General features: G+C 43.2%; 1 protein-coding gene across 1 annotated transcript in view; it reads right to left on the reverse strand.

Moving 5' to 3' along the window:
• Window positions 1-14,847: 14,847 nt before the first annotated feature.
• Window positions 14,848-20,522, reverse strand: part of LOC121553438 (protocadherin-15-like) — a 273,628-nt gene continuing 267,953 nt past the window's right edge. Inside the window, 3 exon segments of the mRNA XM_041866538.2 lie at window positions 14,848-17,829; window positions 18,774-18,779; window positions 20,149-20,265. Of these exon segments, the coding sequence (XP_041722472.2) occupies window positions 16,206-17,829; window positions 18,774-18,779; window positions 20,149-20,265 (1,747 nt within the window). The 3' untranslated portion in view covers window positions 14,848-16,205.

The raw sequence follows: 20,522 nt of genomic DNA on the forward strand, positions 1-20,522 counted from the left end.
ATCATCACTGTAGCTCAGATATAGTATGTCTCCATTTAGTGGTGAAAAGTAGCCCTTCACATCAACAGTACAGCAACTATGCAGTGTATTGGTATTGATCAGCATTGCATCCAACTATGCAGTGTATTGGTATTGATCAGCATTGCATCCAACTATGCAGTGTATTGGTATTGATCAGCATTGCATCCAGCTATAAGGAAGCAGCAATCCTAGACTATCTAACAATAATAATAAACTATGTTAATACTCATAGTCCACAAATACTAGCTAAATTGGCAGCATTTACAACAAATATTTAATATATTTAGTGTGTTCATGAAGTATCCCCAAAAATATAAATAGGTAAATAGTAACATATTAGAACTTTTCTGTTTTGTTTAGATAGATAGTCCAAATTTTTTATATTAGTAGTATTGTGTAATTTCATGGTTTGGCAGTAATAAGGTGGGCCAGTAGTCTGTTTCAGTATAAAGCCTTAGGCGCCATCTTGTGGCTGTAGGGACAGAGCACGCTCTAGAGAATTCTCAGATATTTACATTTTAGTCATTTAGCAGACGCTCTTATCCAGAGCGACTTACAGTTAGTGAGAGCATACATTTTTCATACTGGCCCCCCGTGGGAATCGAACCCACAATCCTGTCGTTGCAAGCGCCATGCTCTACCAACTGAGCTACAGGACGCCTAACGAGTAAAGCACGAAACATAACATATATATTGAGTTGACCTCAGAACAACCTCAATTCGTCGGGCCATGGACTTTACAAGGTGTCGAAAGTGTTCCACAGGGATGCTGGCCCATGTTGACTCCAATGCTTCCCACAGTTGTGTCAAGTTGAATGGATGTCCTTTGGGTGTGGACCATTCTTGATACACACGCGAAACAGTTGAGCGTTAAAACCCCAGCAGCGTTGCAGTTCTTGACACAAACTGGTGCGCCTGGCGTCTACTACCATACCCCATTCAGAGGCACTTAAATCTTTTGTCTTGCCCATTCACCCTCTGAATGGCACACACACACAATCCATGTCTCAATGGTCTCAAGGCTTAAAAATCCTTCTTAACCAGTCTCCTCCCCTTCATCTACACTGGTTGAAGTGGATTTAACAAGTGACATCAATAAGGGATCATAGATTTCACCTGTATTCACCCGGTCAGTCTATGTCATGAAAAGAGCAGGTGTTCATAATGTTTTGTACACTCAGTGTATATCCAGCAGGCTAACACATGACAATTGCAATGTGGTTATAGACTTAAATATTTAAAGGTAAGAGATGAATTTGTGATTAACAATAATTAATTAAAAAATGGAGACAAATAAACAGGCAGGCTACTGATAATGCTCTTGCCAGCAGCCCTTACCCAACAGAGGCAGTCATAACACTATTACTGTGAGAGTAACACTCACTTTAATAAAACTGATTTGGGAGGCTGGAACTGGATGTTATGAGCTGCCGTAATGGAATGTTTTTAAAAAGAAAGAAAAAATCTTGAATAATCGGCGGACAGTTTGATATGACAGCGGAGGAGATTCTGAATGATGGGTTTTCAGAAGAGGTTAATCTCTCAATCTTCATAATGTTTACACTTCCGTTCTCTCTCCACATTACCCCATCTCTTTATAGTCTGGAATTCCAATTGTCCGGAGATAAATTGGCAGATGACTTATAGGTAGAAAGTCAAGCTTATCAAAGATCATTAGCATTTAATATCATATACAATTGCCTTTCCCAAGTCATTCAATATGATAAGGAGGATGCCTTAGAAACATACTCTTACGTTTCTCAAATACTGCAAACTTATTTTCAGATCACCAGCTAATGGGGACAACAAAAAGGATTTATGTTGAGTGTACTGAATGAAACCCACAGGGATGAATTTAAAATTTCCTTGCCAAAGTCACTCAAGTTGTACTTTTTCAGAGTTCAATATTGGGCCTTTGTAAACAGCATTCTACACAATACCTGTGTCTTGACATGAGTTACCTGCAGATGTTGTGCTTCTTCATTCATGCCAGTTCTCCAAAGAATTGCATGTTAAAACTTTATTGTTGAGATTTATAAATTATTTGGTAGTGTTTTCCCATCAGCAGGGACCTGATGTATTTAGAAATGATCTCAAACAGAATGGTTTTGCATCCAGTTTTAAGGGACTGAAAATCCCACATCATGTAGATACAAATGTCTGTTAAAAACAACATCGTTTATATAATGACAATATTAACATATTTCTTTGTTGAAATATTGACAAAGATGTTTGCATTACTTCTGTGCCATAGGTTACAAGTCCAACATTTCCCCCCATACTCGGATCGATATTAAAGACAACAATAATTCCATAAACTTTCTGATAAGATTTCAAAAAATTATTAGAAATGATTCAAACATAAAACAATCAACCAGAATATATAATTATTTACAAATAAAATACATTTATTTTTCTTAATTATCATAATTATATGTATCTGTATTATAAAGTATCTGGGCTCCAGACACCCTTCACCTCTAAATCAAGATAATACTTATAAATATTATGCAACATCCAGCGAGACAAAGGTCTTCAAGGTAAATTTTAGGGATAATTCCAATCACCATTCATTACTTTTCATACATTTTTTGAGACAAGCATTGCTTCACAGCAAGTTGACCGATTGTATAACAGCCCTATCAGGGATGTATACAGTTGAAGTCGGAAGTTTACATACACCTTAGCAAAATACATTTAAACTCTAAAATCCTAGTAAAAATTCACTGTCTTAGGTCAGTTAGGATCACCACTTTATTTTAAGAATGTGAAATGTCAGAATAATAGTAGAGAGAATTATTTATTTCAGCTTTTATTTCTTTCATCAGATTCCCAGTGGGTCAGAAGTTTACATATACGGTAGCATTGCCTTTAAATTGTTTAACTTGGGTCAAATGTTTCGGGTAGCCTTCCACAAGCTTCCCACAATAACTTGGGTGAATTTTGGCCCGTTCCTCCTGACATAGCTGGTGTAACTGAGTCAGGTTTGTAGGCCTCCTTGCTCGCACATGCTTTTTCAGTTCTGCCCACACATTTTCTATAGTATTGAGGTCAGGGCTTTGTGATGGCCACTCCAATACCTTGACTTTGTTGTCCTTAAGCCATTTTGCCACAACTTTGGAAGTATGCTTGGGGTCATTGTCCATTTGGAAGACCCATTTGTGACCAAGCTTTAACTTCCTGACTGATGTCTTGAGATGTTGCTTCAATATATCCACATAATTGTCCTTCCTCATGATGCCATCTATTTTGTGAAGTGCACCAGTCCCTCCTGCAGCAAAGCACCCCCACAGCATGATGCTGCTACCCCCGTGCTTCACGGTTGGGATGGTGTTCTTCGGCTTGCAAGCATCCCCCTTTTTCCTCCAAACATAACGATGGTCATTATGGCCAAACAGTTCTATTTTAGTTTCATCAGACCAGAGGATATTTCTTGCAAACCGTAGTCTGGCTTTTTTATGGAGGTTTTTGAGCAGTGGCTTCTTCCTTGCTGAGCGGCCTTTCAGGTTATGTCGATATAGGACTAATTTTACTGTGGATATAGATACTTTTGTACCTGTTTCCTCCAGCATCTTCACAAGGTCCTTTGCTGTTGTTCTGGGATTGATTTCCACAAAGTACGTTCATCTCTAGGAGACAGAACGCGTTTCCTTCCTGAGCAGTATGACGGCTGCATGGTCCCATGGTGTTTATACTTGCATACTATTGTTTGTACCGATGAACGTGGTACCTTCAGGCGTTTGGAAATTGCTCCCAAGGATGAACCAGACTTGGCTGATTTCTTTTGATTTTCCCATGATGTCAAGCAAAGCGGCACTGAGTTTGAAGGTAGGCCTTGAAATACATCCACAGGTACACCTCCAATTTACTCAAATTATGTCAATTAGCCTATCAGAAGCTTCTAAAGCCATGACATACTTTTCTGGAATTTTCCAAGCTGTTTAAAGGTACAGTCAACTTAGCGTATGTAAACGTCTGACCCACTGGAATTGTGATACAGTGAATTATATGTGAAATAATCTGTCTGTAAACAATTGTGGGAAAAATTACTTGTGTCATGCACAAAGTAGATGTCCTATCCGACTTGCCAAAACTACAGTTTGTTAGCAAGAAATTTGTTGAGTGGTTGAAAAACGAGTTTTAATGACTCTAACCTAAGTGTATGTAAACTTCTGACTTCAACTGTATTTGACACATGAAACATCACCATATCAAAAGTCATCAAATCATTCATAAGATTAGTGAAATAATACCGTTAGCGCAATCACACTGCTAGTCTTGGACAGTGATTGGTGCTTATGCAGCAGAGGCATACAATCATTTGTTGCTTTATATCTCAACCCATTAAAAGCATGGTCAACTTTGTCAACAGAAAAATACAAACTCTCAGCAGTCCATGTGTCATAATTTAGTCATTGGTATGTGCAGGCTGTTCCAAGGCCCCATCCACAGCTCCTCCTCATCCGACAGTGTGTGGTCACTGTGGGACGTCAACGTTTCTTTCGACGCCATGTTGTCCACACACGACTCCTGCTCGTCTACACCACAGTTACTCCTGCTGTTCCTGTCATGTAGGGCCTTGGCAATATTGGATTTGGACCCAATACTGTCAAGGCCCGTGATGCTGGACCCCAGGGACCCGCTGGATGGCCGGGTGTTGAGGTTAATGTCAACGATTGAGGAAACGCCCGTAAGTTTACCTGTTCCATTTCCTGTTACTGGTTCCCCCACGCTGTTCAGAGGAAGCTTATCTTCCTGAGTCTCAGTCAGCATGTCCAACTTTTTAAACTGTTTGCCCAAGCGGCCCGGGGAGCCCACCTTGAGGTTGTTGGGGTGGCCAGGCCTCCTGGTCCGCACAATTGTCCCGTTCTGGGCGAGGTAGACGTTCCCGTTGATGTTAGCGTGGCTGTTGATGTTAGACATGCGGTTCCTTTGGGGTTCAGGAGCGCTGTCCTCTCCCGTGGAGCTGGTCTCATACTCCCTGTCCACCACCAGCTTGATCCGCTTCCTTCTCACTCCAGGCTGAGAATAAAATATGGAAAGAAAGATGGAGAGAGAAAGATTAGGTTAATGCACAGATAAAATAGTATTTCCATATATTCAAACATCATGCATCCAAACAGATCATAGATAAAAGTATGCCAATCAATGTACAAGTCATTTTAAATCTATAACAGTAACAGGATAGGAAACACACAACTCTGTAAACATGATTATAGCACTGCTACGTTATGGTCATCATATGGCTATAAGTAAAGAGACACAATGTGCAATTTGTTGAAGATAAATTTTGAGCACAACCAAAAAATGTGAAAGAGAGAAAATACAAAGATGCCACAAAGTGTGGTTCAACACCATTGAAAAGAGAACAACCCATTCCACTTCCATGCAATAAGTATTTTCCAAGAGATAGAGAGAGGTAGAGAGAATTAAACACTCAGGAGGAAGCACACAGTATTCTCTTCACTCCCATGCGAGAGGCGACTCCAGCCAATCTTACTTCACAGCTGACCAACTCGTTCCTCAGAAGGCTGTGGCGTTCCCGTCAGACTCTGAATCGGTATCGGAGGTCTCCTCCGTGGCTCCAGACTGGGATCTACCAGCTGACCTCTGGCTACTGGCGTCAGACTCAGACGATTTCTCAGATGGTGTGATGGCGTCCTCGTCCACCTCTGTGATGGGAGAGAGTCCTCCGAAGGTCTCCTCTGAGGCCTCTGTCAGGCTGTTGCTGGAGTCTGAGGCGTAGGGAGTTCCAGCATAGGGACTATGGCTGGGCCCTTCTCCAGCAGACAATAAGCTGGACCTCCTGGATGCTGCTCCGTCACTCAGCTCCTCCGCAGACTCTTTTCTCTCATCGGCGGTACCGACTTCCTCCTCAGATTCTCCTTTGTCCTCCTCTTCACTCTCCTCATCGATGGTGTCCTGTGAACTGCAGGTCAGGATGGACTTGCGGCTGCCTCCAGTGGACCTGGAGCTGGTGGAGCTCCTCTCGCTGCCCGCCAGGGAGCTTTGGTCCGTCAGCTGGTTATCCTCTGACTCGCTGACCTCTGATCCAGAGAGCTGGATCTGGCTGCCTCCGCTGTACACCGAGCTTCCCGACCCTGACTCCCCTTCACTGACCCCCTCACTTCCTGGCCTGGACATCTCTGAGCCTCCGGCACTTTGTGACGATCTTATGGAAGAACCAGGCTGGGAAGCAGCACTGCTTGAGCCACTACCACTACCACCAACACTACCACTGCCACCTACGCTACCACTGCCACTAACGCTACCACTGCCACCTACGCTACCACTGCCACTAACGCTACCACTGCCACTAACGCTACCACTGCCACTAACGCTACCACTGCCACTAACGCTACCACTGCCACTGACGCTACCACTGCCACTAACGCTACCACTGCCACCAACACTACCACTGCCACCTATGCTACCACTGCCACCAACGCTACCACTGCCACTAAAGCTACCAGCGTCACTAGCACTTCCACTTCCGCTTATGCCAGAGGCACTGCTCCTCATGCTGCCTTGTGTCCCTCCACTGGACCTTTCAGTAGCAGTGCCAGATGATTTATTGGAAGAACGGGCAGAGGATCCACTTTCTTTGGACTCCCCAGTCCCCTCATCCTCTTCAGACTCTTCCTCTGAATCTTTCTCAGTCCCAGATCCTTTCTCTGTACTGGATTCAGTTCCTGACTTTTCAGTTCCTGACTCTTTCTCTGTCCCTGACTCTTTCCCACTATCAGATTCTTTCTCAGAATCAGATTCATTCTCTGAGTCAGAACCTTTCTCTGAATCAGAACCTTTCTCTGATCCTGATTCCTTTTCTGTCCCAGATGTTTTCTCTGAGCCTGACTCTTTTTCTGAATCAGACTCTTTTTCTGTCCCCGATTCCATTTCAGTGCCAGATTCCTTCTCTGTCTCGTCACCCTCTGACTTGGATTTGCTCTCATCATCAGAATCCTCTGGGTGCTCCTCTGGCTCCTCTTCTGAGTCCACAGTGCTTTCATTGGTATCGTCTCGGTCCAGATCCACCTTCAGGTAATCTTTGTCCTCAGTGGAAAGCGCCACACTGCTTCTCTCTGAATCCTCATCAGAACCCTTCCCACTTCCACTCCCACTCCCGCTTCCACTCGCCTCCGGCTCGCTCTCCACCGTCACGCTGATAGACACCTTGGACTTCTTCTCCTCATCACTGGTGGCAGCTTGCGAGGCATCTTCATTCTTCTCGCTACCTGTGGCAGAGCTTCGACTAATGCTTCCCTGAGATTTCCTCCTTGCCTGCAGCCTGTTGCTCAGGTTGATGCGCTTCATCACCTTGCCCAGCCGGCTCCTGGCGGTGGACTTGGTGTCTATCGGACCATCACTGGCAGGTCCCCCCGTCAGACTCTCCTGGCTGTCGATGCGGCGGGCCGACATCAGTTTGGCGTAGTCCTTGTCCTTCTTGGCGCCAAACATCTTGAACATCTTGGCCTTCTTCCAGGGGGATGGGCCTGGTTCTCCGGCTGGAGCAGTCTGGTCTCCACTCTTACTGGCCGCTAGCAGCTTGCTGAGCTTCATGACGGACTTCAGCCTCTTGGCAGCCGAGGAGGGTTCACGGGGTTCCTCGCCCTCCACTGGCTCTGCCTGCTCGATCTCATCCTCTGGTGGAAGGTCTCTGAATCCCACCCTCTTGCCTCCTCGATCAGTACCCCTTCCACGCCCTCTGCCTCGCCCCTGCCACAGTTACATCACTTGTGATTCAACAAGATTTTCAGCATCAACATAGTTCAGACAACATTATATAGTTGAAATTGGAACTCTGTTATTGCATTATTGTAGCTATGTAGTGGGTAGTTATTATAGTTATGCAGTGTAGTGGTTAACTAACTCTATGATAACTTGATCCTCTGAACATCATATGTGTGCTTAAATCATAATCATTGATATATAGTATTGTTAATCAAAATCAAATTGTTGATCATATCAAAGTGTTGATACATATAGTAAAATAAGTACCTCAGACCCATGGGGGGTGTAGTAGTCATCCTCCATAATCAGCTCTCCATACTCATCATACATGGGAGAAATCAGCTTCCTGCGACTGCCATACTGAGGAAGGTCATACCTGGGAGACAAAACAAACATTTAGAGGCAAACGGGAAACAGCTTAAAGGGATGTTTCAACCATAACTTCTTTGCTTGATTTGTGAAATATTTTTTGAGAGTTGACAGTAACTAACAACCTCTGCTCACACCCCTAGGGACGTGAGCCACAAACACATACAACCCTCCAGCTTTATATAGCTGGTGCATGAGATATTTGAAGCACTCGCTCTAACAATATTACATTTGCACATTTACTGTGTTACATGTCCATAACACATTCTTAAATCAACAGTTCCCAAGTGCACGCATGAGAGAAGGGGTCAACACTGATCTGCTGCATAATTTAATCTGTACAAGGCTAAACTGGGCGATGCACAATTAAAAGACCCATATCACAATCTGCATTAGCCCCACACTGAATCTGTAAATGAGGTGCAGTGTGGGGCCGACATCAATCAGTATCAACGTCAGACCTGAAATTGCGTGCCAAAACAGATTTGTGGTACAATCTGCAACCCACTTGGCATGGGTGGCAGAAGCAAGCTGCATTACACCAGTGACTCTGTGTGGAAACTGAAGGAAGCAGGTCAATGGGAAATCTACATTAGCAAAACCTTCTGAACACGTGGGGTCGCTGGGTCGCAGCTGAAGACCGCCAGAGCTAGTGATTGCTGGATTAAGAGCTTAACCCAGCTATTAAGTTGCTCTTTAAATAGAAATGGATCAAAGGCAGTCTGGGTTATCGTGATAGCAACCTCAGCAGCAGCAGCTTTAGGGACCTGCTGTCCCACAGTGGAATCACAACACAATTACCTTAAGACTCAACGGAAGGGCTTCATCATACAAACACACTAAGCATCAATTAGAATTTTAATGGATGATGAGAGGGTAAATCACAGAGTTGATGAGGCCTACGTGATCATGCAATTAAAATATGTTACGTGGTCGATGATCCATTTCACACGGTTAACTAAGGTTTGATTCAAGTAGGGGTTTAGCTTGTCCTCCATCTACAGTGAGGGAAAAAAGTATTTGATCCCCTGCTGATTTTGTACGTTTGCCCACTGACAAATAAATGATTAGTCTATAATTTTAATGGTAGGTTTATTTGAACAGTGAGAGAATCCAGAAAAACGCATGTCAGAAATGTTATAAATTGATTTGCATTTTAATGAGGGAAATAAATATTTGACCCCCTCTCAATCAGAAAGATTTCTGGCTCCCAGGTGTCTTTTATACAGGTAACGAGCTGAGATTAGGATCACACTCTTAAAGGGAGTGCTCCTAATCTCAGCTTGTTACCTGTATAAAAGACACCTGTCCACAGAAGCAATTAATCAATCAGATTCCAAACTCTCCACCATGGCCAAGACCAAAGAGCTCTCCAAGGATATCAGGGACAAGATTGTAGACCTACACAAGGCTGGAATGGGCTACAAGACCATCGCCAAGCAGCTTCGTGAGAAGGTGACAACAGTTGGTGCGATTATTCGCAAATGGAAGAAACACAAAAGACCTGTCAATCTCCCTCGGCCTGGGGCTCCATGCAAGATCTCACCTCGTGGAGTTGCAATGATCATGACAACGGTGAGGAATCAGCCCAGAACTACACGGGAGGATCTTGTCAATGATCTCAAGGCAGCTGGGACCATAGTCACCAAGAAAACAATTGGTAACACACTACGCCATGAAGGACTGAAATCCTGCAGCGCCCGCAAGGTCCCCCTGCTCAAGAAAGCACATATACAGGGCCGTCTGAAGTTTGCCAATGAACATCTGAATGATTCAGAGGAGAACTGGGTGAAAGTGTTGTGGTCAGATGAGACCAAAATCGAGCTCTTTGGCATCAACTCAACTCGCCGTGTTTGGAGGAGGAGGAATGCTGCCTATGACCCCAAGAACACCATCCCCACCCGTCAAACATGGAGGTGGAAACATTATGCTTTGGGGGTGTTTTTCTGCTAAGGGGACAGGACAACTTCACCGCATCAAAGGGACGATGGACGGGGCCATGTACCGTCAAATCTTTGGTGAGAACCTCCTTCCCTCAGCCAGGGCATTGAAAATGGGTTGTGGATGGGTATTCCAGCATGACTATGACCCAAAACACACGGCCAAGGCAACAAAGGAGTGGCTCAAGAAGAAGCACATTAAGGTCCTGGAGTGGCCTAGCCAGTCTCCAGACCTTAATCCCATAGAAAATCTGTGGAGGGAGCTGAAAGATCGAGTTGCCAAACGTCAGGCTCGAAACCTTAATGACTTGGAGAAGATCTGCAAAGAGGAGTGGAACAAAATCCCTCCTGAGATGTGTGCAAACCTGGTGGCCAACTACAAGAAACGTCTGACCTCTGTGATTGCCAACAAGGGTTTTGCCACCAAGTACTAAATAATGTTTTGCAGAGGTCAAATACTTATTTCCCTCATTAAAATGCAAATCAATTCATTTTTGACATGCGTTTTTCTGGATTTTTTTGTTGTTATTCTGTCTCTCACTGTTCAAATAAACCTACCATTAAAATTATAGACTGATCATGTCTTTGTCAGTGGGCAAATGTACAAAATCAGCAGGGGATCAAATACTTTTTTCCCTCACTGTAGCTTAACTCGCCTGAGTGTTTTAAAGAACCCCTCACTGAACACGAGAGTCCAATGCACAACATTTGGCCAGCATCTGTTCGTAACGCTGTAAATTCCAGCGTTTTCCTCTGGACCATTACCAAGCTCTCAGGTGCCATGCTCCGCTCAAGGCTGGGTAATTGATCATATTTGGTGGGAGTGGAAAGGGTAAACACTTAGGAATGATCTGAATAACTGGAGTGTTAGCCAACCCTGCCAGCCAGCTGCACTATGTTACACTTAAAGGGATAGTTTGGGATTTTGCCAATGAAGCCCTTAATCTACTTCCCCAGAGTCAGATGAACTCGTGGATATCATTTGTATGTCTTTGCGTCCAGTATGAAGGAAGTTAGAGGTAGGATCTCTCAGTGTGTGTGTGTGTGTGTGTCGGGGCCTTGTGAAATGTAAGTTCATGATACATTTGTAAATTAGTCTTAATGGCATAACTTTCAGCAATTAACCAGTGGAGATCAATTAAATTAACTGGATCAGAGCGAAACTGATGAGAGATGGGAGGGTCAGCGGGGATTGGACTCACCCCTGGTCGTAATTATAGTATTCGTCCCTGTAATAGTCTTGGCCTGGGTCGATGCCTGCCTCCATGGAGAGCTCCTGAATTTCAGGAGAAGCACATAGAGATACATCAATACAGAGAAAAAATTAGAAACCTGAGCTAGAAACACAGCACAGCACAGTACAGAACAGCACAGTGTGAGCATAGCAGAATTAGCCTGGAGCTTTGACAGAAGCAGTAAGGTTTCTACCTCAGGTCTCAGCAGAGATGGCCTCAGCAGTTGCTGTTGCTGCCATAGATTAGTTGGAGAGGGAGGGATAAGGAGAAACAGAGACAGAGTGTCCAGTTCACAGTTCATATTTAACTACAGATACAGCAGGATAAAGAATGAAAGCTTTTTAAGGCCATAGAGAAAGGAGAGTGGATTTGGAAGAGGGTAGCGAACAAAGGTTTAACACAGTATAAGGAGGAGATGATGAGGTTAAGGTGAATAAAGAGAAAATGAAAGACTGACAGGATGAACAGAGTAGACAGTCACAAGAAAATAGACAAAGGGTATAGATAGAAATGTTGAGTGAATACAGATAGAAGCCAGAAGAGAGATATATGACAGATAAAGCTCACTCACAACCTTAGAGCTGCTATCAAATAATATTGAAAATGAAAGGAGCATACATGACACTTCTGATGCTGAAGTTCATGGGTTATTTACAGGGCAGGATTTGTAGTACTCAGGGTGCGTCAAAAGTTGTAAAACATTGAGTCAGTTAATCTTTGGCTAAGCTCCTAGTAGTACTTCCACGCACCAGTAGGGAGAGAAAGTGGCCCTAATGCTCATCTGTCACTTGTCAGTAGAGAGATTTGAGATTACAGCACCAACGGTTTTCAAATCAAATGTAAACTGTGATGCTAATGTTAAAATAATCAGCCAACTATCTCTATGATCCCGTCTAAATCTCATTCAGTGTTTTCCATCAGGCGAGCGGTAGATAAGAATGATGGTGAATAAAGCTCCCTTGAGCATGAAGAAATTGACTTCGCACACAATGCATAACATAAAAATACATCACAATAAAAATGCCTACCTTTCTGCCATATCCTCGTCTGTAGGTCATGGAAAAAAGGAGGAAAGAAATAGTGCAAATAATGAGTAGAATGTGACATCCAAATTCTAAGTGCATTGATATAAAAGTGTATATTCTGCTGACCAGTTAAGTGATTTCAATGTTACTTACTGTGCAATTTTCTGTGTCAAGCCATTGGTTACATTTTTCATTTAAAAATAATACAGAAACATTTTTGTTATCTATTTGTTATGTTCTTTCTTCCATTATAACAATGATTGGCAGATAAAATGAAAAGTTGGATACATAAAGAGGTGGGGGAGACAGAAATAGGAAATAACAACAAACCCTACACTTAAGTTGACATATCTAAGCAATTGCCTTCCCAATAGCAAGTGGGAAAATCATTTAATGGCACACTATTGTCTCTAGAATGCATTTGTTAGTACAATACAAATATATAATTAATTTGTTATTGTATAAAGTTCAAACATCCTTTGAGTGTGGTTAGCTTTGTGGGTGTCACACCATATAACTCATAAAATATCAGATTTATTTAGGCCAGGATTCAATCATTAGCGCGGTAACCCACATTAGCCGACAAAGGTTTATCATAGCTTTTTATTTCTCTTGTTTAGGCGGTGTCGGAGGTGTAGGCTAACTGTGTTAGAGCTGTCAAATGCACAAGCGGCTCCTGGTGTTACCTATCGCGGACATTGCCATTGGATGCACAGAGTCACATTAGTAGAAATTCCATGCAGCCGCGTTACAAATTTGAAGACTGGAATGTGTGATGTTCTCTACACCTCGATTAGGCTGATATAAATGCATATTATTTTGTTGAATGACTATACATTTGAGAGCCATTATATTTCTATATAGCTTACACTTTCTTGTTCTGAACTTCTAACGTGGGTGGGATATAAGGACAGGTAAGTGGTTTCGTGGTAATGACTACAAGAGCAGCCAGTCACCAATTTGACAGCTCAAATGCAGTTACACCTCCGACACCGCCTAAACAAAAGCAATACAAATCTATGTTTGTCGGCTAATGCGGGTTACGCTGATCTGATCGAATCCTGGCCTAATTTTCAAGAATTTGAGTGGCTGGATTGGAAAGCAGTATTGATGATTTACTCAAATGCACCTTACACTAGCCATCAGATAACAAAGCATCACAGAGATTTCCCCCAGAAAAAACGTAACTGTCCCAGACATAGTGCATATAAAACATATGCATACAGGGAGGTGTGCATAAAAATAAAAATAAATCGGCCCCAGTCTAGTTGATGATCCCTGCCGTACGACCACACCTCCCCGTATGGGACTGGCTAGGTGGGAGTAGGGCTGATGAAAGGCCTGCTGGGCTGGTAAAGTCTTTAGAAAACACCAAAACAAATGGCCCATTAGACAGATACTGTAGGCAGGGAGGAGTAGGGGGGGATGCACATTCAGAGATGTCCACTTCATATAACTAATGGACACTTAAATACTAATGTATCCGGGCGTAACCAAGTGGAGGGAGTTTCTTCCTATCTTAGATGCAATTCACTGGGAGGTAATGGTTTATGATGCAGAGAGGTAAAGGTTCGTTTTAGGATGCAAACATTTCCGCTATGATATAATATTTGACCATACCCAGACATAATAATGAGTTAGAGTTTTCTAAAAGGTAGCGGGAGTGAACAGACTCTCCTCATTACGTTTATCACGGCACTGGATGAAAAATGAAGAAAATAAATGGTAAAACCGAAGAGGAAGTGACACAATAATTGCCATCAAAGGAACAAAAAAAGAAAAATAATCAGATCTGTTAGAAATGACAGCTGTTTGGGCCAAAGAAAAAGAGCACCTGAACCGGAAAATATACTGAACAAAAATATAAACGCAACATGTAAAGTGTTTCATGAGCTGAAATAAAAGATCCCAGAAATGTTACATACTGGTGGGGTTATGGTATGGACAGGCATAAGCTATGGACAACGAACACAATTGCATTTTATCGATGGCAATTTGAATGCACAGAAATACCGTGACGAGATCCTGAGGCCCATTGTGAGGCCCATTTATTTTAAGGTATCTGTGACCAACAGATACATATCTGTATTCCCAGTCATGTGAAATCCATAGATCAGGGCCTCATTTATTTATTTCCTCATATGAACTGTAACTCAGTAAAATCATTGAAATTGTTGCATGTTGCATTTATATTTTTGTTCAGTATAGTATGTGAATTGTGGGCCTTTTTGATAGAGGAGATTACCCCATGTGGTGAACACAGAATACACAATTAGTCAAAATTCTATCTGTTCTGGAACACCAGGGGAATGGCTGATTAAACAAATATAACTGCTCTTGAAAGGAGCACTAGAGAGAAGGGACGAGAGACAAACAGAGAGGGAGAAAAAGACTGAGAAAAAAAGAGCTACAGGAGCCTTGAGAAAAGTGATACTGATGGTAGTGTGTCAGAGTCACATGAAAATGATAAGGGATTAATAAAAGGAAGAACAAGAAGGGGTCAGGTAGAGAAATAAAGCGAGAAAGAACAAGAGAGAGAGAGAATAAAAAGATGGAGATAGAGCACAAGAAAGTGTTAGACAGAAGAAAGAAGAGATAGTGTGTATGATGGAGTTAAGAGGAGAGGGTGACAGGTCAGGACAGCAGCGCCAGTGGTTGAGGGATTGATTGATTTACTAATTAGCCGCTTTCAGAGAGCCATCAGACAGCAACAGCTATTAGTTTATCATGCTATTAGGATCTGTATAGACCATCCACAACATCATCATCAGCCTACTGATGAACCCACAGCTTCAACTACCACTTCCCAATGTCAAACATCTAGAGAAACATCTGAACTCTGTGTTACACTCCATTCCTTCCCCTCTTCAGAGCACTTTGGAAATTCAAATTCACTGTTGTTCCGGAAATGTAAAATCCTTCTGCAAATCATAAACAAATAGAATGCCCTTGCATTGTTTTGAAAGAAGTAAATTAGACCGCATCTTTCTCATGAAACCATTCCCCCAGGATGTTGTCTTGTATAGATTGTATGGATATTCTGATACGTGCACTGTCCTCTGTGAAGAATAACAGCTCTCCATTCACCAGGGTACTCATGGGGAATTAAAGTCCATAAGGCTCACAATGTGAGAGTGGGGTTAGAATAAGTTTGTTTGTATGGATGAGTCATCCAGGCTCTATGCACATACTCACATCCCACTGGGCACACACTGGTTGAATCAATGTTGTTTCCACGTCATTTCAATGAAATAGAATAGACGTTGGATTGATGTCTGTGCCTAGTGGGATAGATCTGGATTCAATCCCTGTGTGCTCACATCCATATCCCATCTCTTCACCTAATTAGCCTCTTCACCCATCTCAATTTCAATTTCTAATCTAGTCTGTCAATAAAAGCATTGGAAATAATACTCTCCACTCTCCGTATAAAATGGAATTGGATGGGAATACAACGTACAAGGAGTACGTTTTATGCAGGTTCAGTTCAACATATTTCTCAAGCCTTGAAAACTTTAATGGAATCTTTTGTGGTAGATCAGGGTGTGAAGATGGAGGATGGTTGGTGACATAGAAAAGGCCAAGGGGTTATGAACTTAGGAACATGACAAGGTATGATATTTATTTTAAATCCTAAGTTTAAGAGGTTCTGAAAAGCTACGGGATCTTTCAGCTTACTTAGGGCCCACTTGCTGTTAGTTGTGATGACATGAACATTATACAAGTTTGTTAGGGGAAGAAACTATATTGTTGATGACAACACTTACAAAAACATCAGACAGAGAATATTCAATACAACACAGCATGATCATGATATGAGACATAAAGATGTAGAAAGAAAGAAAATGAATTAGGAAATAGAGCTGAGGAGAAAAGTCAGCCAGTCAGAAAGTGGTGGATTGGGATGGAAAGCGATTGCTTAGTTCCTCAGTCACAGAGTCTGCATTTGACTGGTTTGATTGGCTCGGCTCCTGGACCTCTGAGGTCACATTGTTAGTGCTTGGTTGGCTTGTTTCCAGCTCAGAGGAGTTAGTGTTTGTGGTTGAGTTTGGTTGGACCACAGGTTCCGTGCTGGTCAGGTTTGGCTGGTTTGGTTCCTCAAGGGACACAGATCTGCTTTGTTTCCGAGTTCCTTCTTGTTCCTCGGTTGCTTGGGGTTTCTTGCCGAATCGCGCCACCTTGCGATTCTTGTCTACTTGACTGTAGAGGTTGGCAACAGACTTCTCGATGTCGGCAAGGTTCTGTAGGTTCTTCAGAATCCCCTTTAGCTCCTTCCTCTTCACACCGTCCTCGGGTTGGGGGGGAGGTGGAGGGGGAGGGGCCCGGGAGGAGATAGGGCGGAGCGAGGACAACGGCGGCAGGGAGGTTGGGACAAACTGAACAGTGTGGCGGGGTCGTTCGAAAGTGGGGGAGAAAGAGGGCGGGAGGGGTGGGGGCAGTGGCGGAGGAGCACGATTACGAACAGGAGGGGGAGAGGGAGGGAAAGAGGGTGGGGGAGAATGATCAGGCTCACTGGAGTGAAGATTGAAGGGCCCAGGGGGAGGAGGTGAGGAGGGAGGAGGAGGAGGAGATGAGGAAGGATGAGGAGGAGGAGATGAGGCAGGAGAATGAGGAGAAGGAGGAGGAGGAGGAGGTGGAGGAGGAGGAGAAGGAGGAGGTGGAGGAGGAGGAGAATGAGGAGAAGGAGGAGGAGGTGGTGGATTCTCAGGCGGGTCAGGGATGATCTCCACAGTGATCTCACAGGGCTCTGCAGTGATGTAGCTGGAGATGCTGGAGCTGAATTTCCTGAGGACAGGCGGGGTGGGCCTCTGGGCCAGGGGTGGAGAGCCTTCCCCCTGGGTGATGATGATGCGGGGGGTCACATCCTTCCCTATGGACATGGGGCTGTAGGGGCGGTCCATGATGGAGAATAGGGTCTCTGCGCTCAGCTCCAGCATGTCAATGCTGTCTCGGTTACGCAGTAGTGGAGGGGAGGTCAGGGAGCCCCTGGAGTCACGCCCTCCCCTGGGGGTCCTCTCCTGCATGGCCTGCTGTTCATACTGCCTGGCCTGCTCCCTGACAGACAGCTTGCTCTCCTCTGTGCTGCGGCTGCTCTGGACGTCATAACCCTCCAGGCTGTCTTGACCCTTCATCCCAGCTTGGAGCAGCTGCAGCTCCCACTGGGCCGGGTCCATCAGAGCCTGTCTCTTCAGCGACTCATACCCCTCTGACCCTCCACGGAGACGAGTCGGTATGGTCCAGGCGTTCCCGGACCCTCCAGAGAGGGAGGGGGAGAAAGAGCCACCTTTCGCCGTCCCGTAGGGGCTGCTGAGGTTCCCGTCTTCTTCTTCGTCATAGAGGGGGTTGGTGGTGGTCAGGGGGTGGTGGTCTGACAGAAAGGTGACGTTGCTCTCTGACTTGGGCAGAATGCTGTGCAGCGACCCATTGCCACGGGAGGAGATGGCGCGACAGGCGAAGCTGCTAAGGCATCTCTGGCGGTCGGCTTCCTCGATCTCAGACCTTTTAGCCCTGTCCGATTAGGAATGTAGATGGAGGGTGGAGAAAATAAAGATTTGAAACACAGGTGAAGGAAGGATGAAGGATGAGGAAGCAGAGGAGAAGGGATGAGGGAGATGCTATAGACTGTTATTCCAAAATCCTTCAGTCATTTTGACTCTTAGTATTATGATTAAAGTTAGAAACAATATAAAATATGTGATTCGAACTCAAAGGTAATGCAGCAGGGTAGACCATGCTTTACAGTATCGGAGTCATTAGAAAAATGTATTTAAATACAAAATATTTAATAAAGTTTTAGAATCGCAGTTCAACTGCTGACAGTATTTGGACAGGCGATAAAGTATCCACTTAAAAACATCCCAAGTACATTTAATACAAGATCAAATATATAATCATATTTGATTTGAAGAAATCAAAGCACAGTCACAGAGGTACCTCCATTTTAGTATCACAGTCCACAAATATATGGAACGTGATATCTGAAGTACCCAACACCTACCCTTGTGCATTAGTTCAATCATATCAATAATACTAAGAGGTTATGATCTTAAGTTAATGGACATGAAACATAAACAATTACTTTTTTTCTAATGGGATCAGGATTGGGATGGGTAGGGTGTAAGCTATAAGCATCTACAGATGCACCATACCTCTAAAGTTTATAAAGGGAGGTTCACTTTTCCTAAACAGGCGGAAGCAAAAATGGTGTTACGCTGTAGTTAAGCCTTACCTTTATAAAGAGTATTACCTTGCATCCCTGACATTATACCATTATATTCAGATGCAAATGCACTAACCATGTATAGTACTGTAACATCTAAGTTACTTCTGTAATAAAATATTAAGTACATGTCAATGAAAAATATTCAAGAACAGGTGTAGGGGACTAGATGCCATCTATATCACTCCAGTTTTTCTATTTGAGCCTAGGCATAAGCATTGGGGTTACTTACTGCAGTCTGAATCCATCGAAGAACAAATAGAGTGGAGATTAAATTAAATGAAAGACAGACAGAGAGAGACAGTTGTTTAACAAAGTGTAACCTTATGGGAAATGGTCAAGAAGCTGAGGTATCCATGGTCAAACTAGTTGGTTGATGAAGATAGTAAATTAATAGGCATAGAACAAGTTCTGCATACATTCGAGGTAATACTGTCTTCAAGTTGGTATGCATAAACTGTACTGTGTGCCTTACCAGTAATTGCTTATTACTATTACCAGTAATTGCTGGTTTCTATAACTCACACACACGTGTACAAATGCATACACACGCATGGGCAAAATATATTTTAAAAACAATAGTGTCGTTTCTGTGATCATTCCTCCTCGTTTCTATGGAAATCAACCCAAAATATACGATAGTGGGCTGCTCTGTTACCCCTGAGAGAGCTCTTCTGAACAGAGTGAAATTAAAAGCATCTGCTCCGTGTTGAGTATTTGTCAACAGCTGCTGTAAACATAGCAGAGCCTTTTTGCAGCTCACCGTAAAATGTCCATTACACACCGTCCGTGATGTAGGTAGCAGCAATGGTTTAAAATGCATAAAAATGAAGATCACCTCAGCCCCTATTTACCACGGGGACTGATTATGTCGTTTAGATTAAATCTGGATTATTCTAAAACTATTAACATTTCATTGCGCATTTAAGGATTGTATTTAATGTGAAAGGTGGAATCCGATTGTGTTAATGGCAAAACTGACTCGAAAAACTGCTGAGTTATTCAACAGCGACAATAAGAAGGGGAAATCAAAAAGTAATTTACCACAAAATCAATGGCCAATAAAAGGATGGGCCAAACAGAGACACAGCATTATTCTATTTCTAGCAAACATTGGTCTCTCTTTTATGAGTCAAAACAAAGAGATTCACCTTGAGAGAACAGAAGGCCATGTTGAAATGGATCTGGCATCTAATTGCAAAGTCACACATTGACAATCTGAGATGGGATACTGAACAAACTTAGGTCTGTGTAGGTGTTTGTAGGAGGACAAAGCACAATGAATGACGACTGAATGGGAACAATGATGCAGCTAAAGCTCAACATGACAGACTCTAAAGACCAATGTCCATCGTTGGTGGACTAAGGCCTTTTTTAGTCAAGAAATGTGTTTGCTATTTGAAAAATAGGCAATGTCCTAACACCCACAAACGTTATCATCTGCACAAATAGGCATTACTCATTGTATATGGTACCTGAAACAGGAAGTAAGGGGGTTAGGAGGAAGAGGTCAAAGGTGGGCTGAGTTTCTGTATAAGCACTTTGTGACATCTGCTGATGTAAAAAGGGCTTTATAAATAAATTTGATTTGATTTGATTGGACTTACATGCTGCTGTCCCCTAGTTCCCCGTAGAGATTGGTTGTTGGGGCGCGTGGAGCAGCAGCCTTGCCCGCTGGCAGAGCTTGCTGAATCCTCGCAGTCTTGGCACATTCCGCCTGTCTCCTGAAGTTCAAATAAAGTTTGAGTCCATCCATTGCACTTTCTTTCCATAACATTTCATCACTTGTTCCCCATGAAGGCTACATGTCTTTGGTGATTGAAGTGATTGAACATCAGTACAGTATGTGTCTCATCCCAACTGACTGAGAAAAAAATAACAGAGCCAATCTCTTATATAAAACTAGATTTTAAAATAGGCAAGTCATTGTCTTTCCCAATTACTGGGGATTTAAGTCTGTATTAAGGAGATGACTTGAACT

This window comes from Coregonus clupeaformis, chromosome 37 (assembly GCF_020615455.1).
Source record: "Coregonus clupeaformis isolate EN_2021a chromosome 37, ASM2061545v1, whole genome shotgun sequence".
Taxonomy (NCBI): Eukaryota; Metazoa; Chordata; class Actinopteri; order Salmoniformes; family Salmonidae; genus Coregonus; species Coregonus clupeaformis.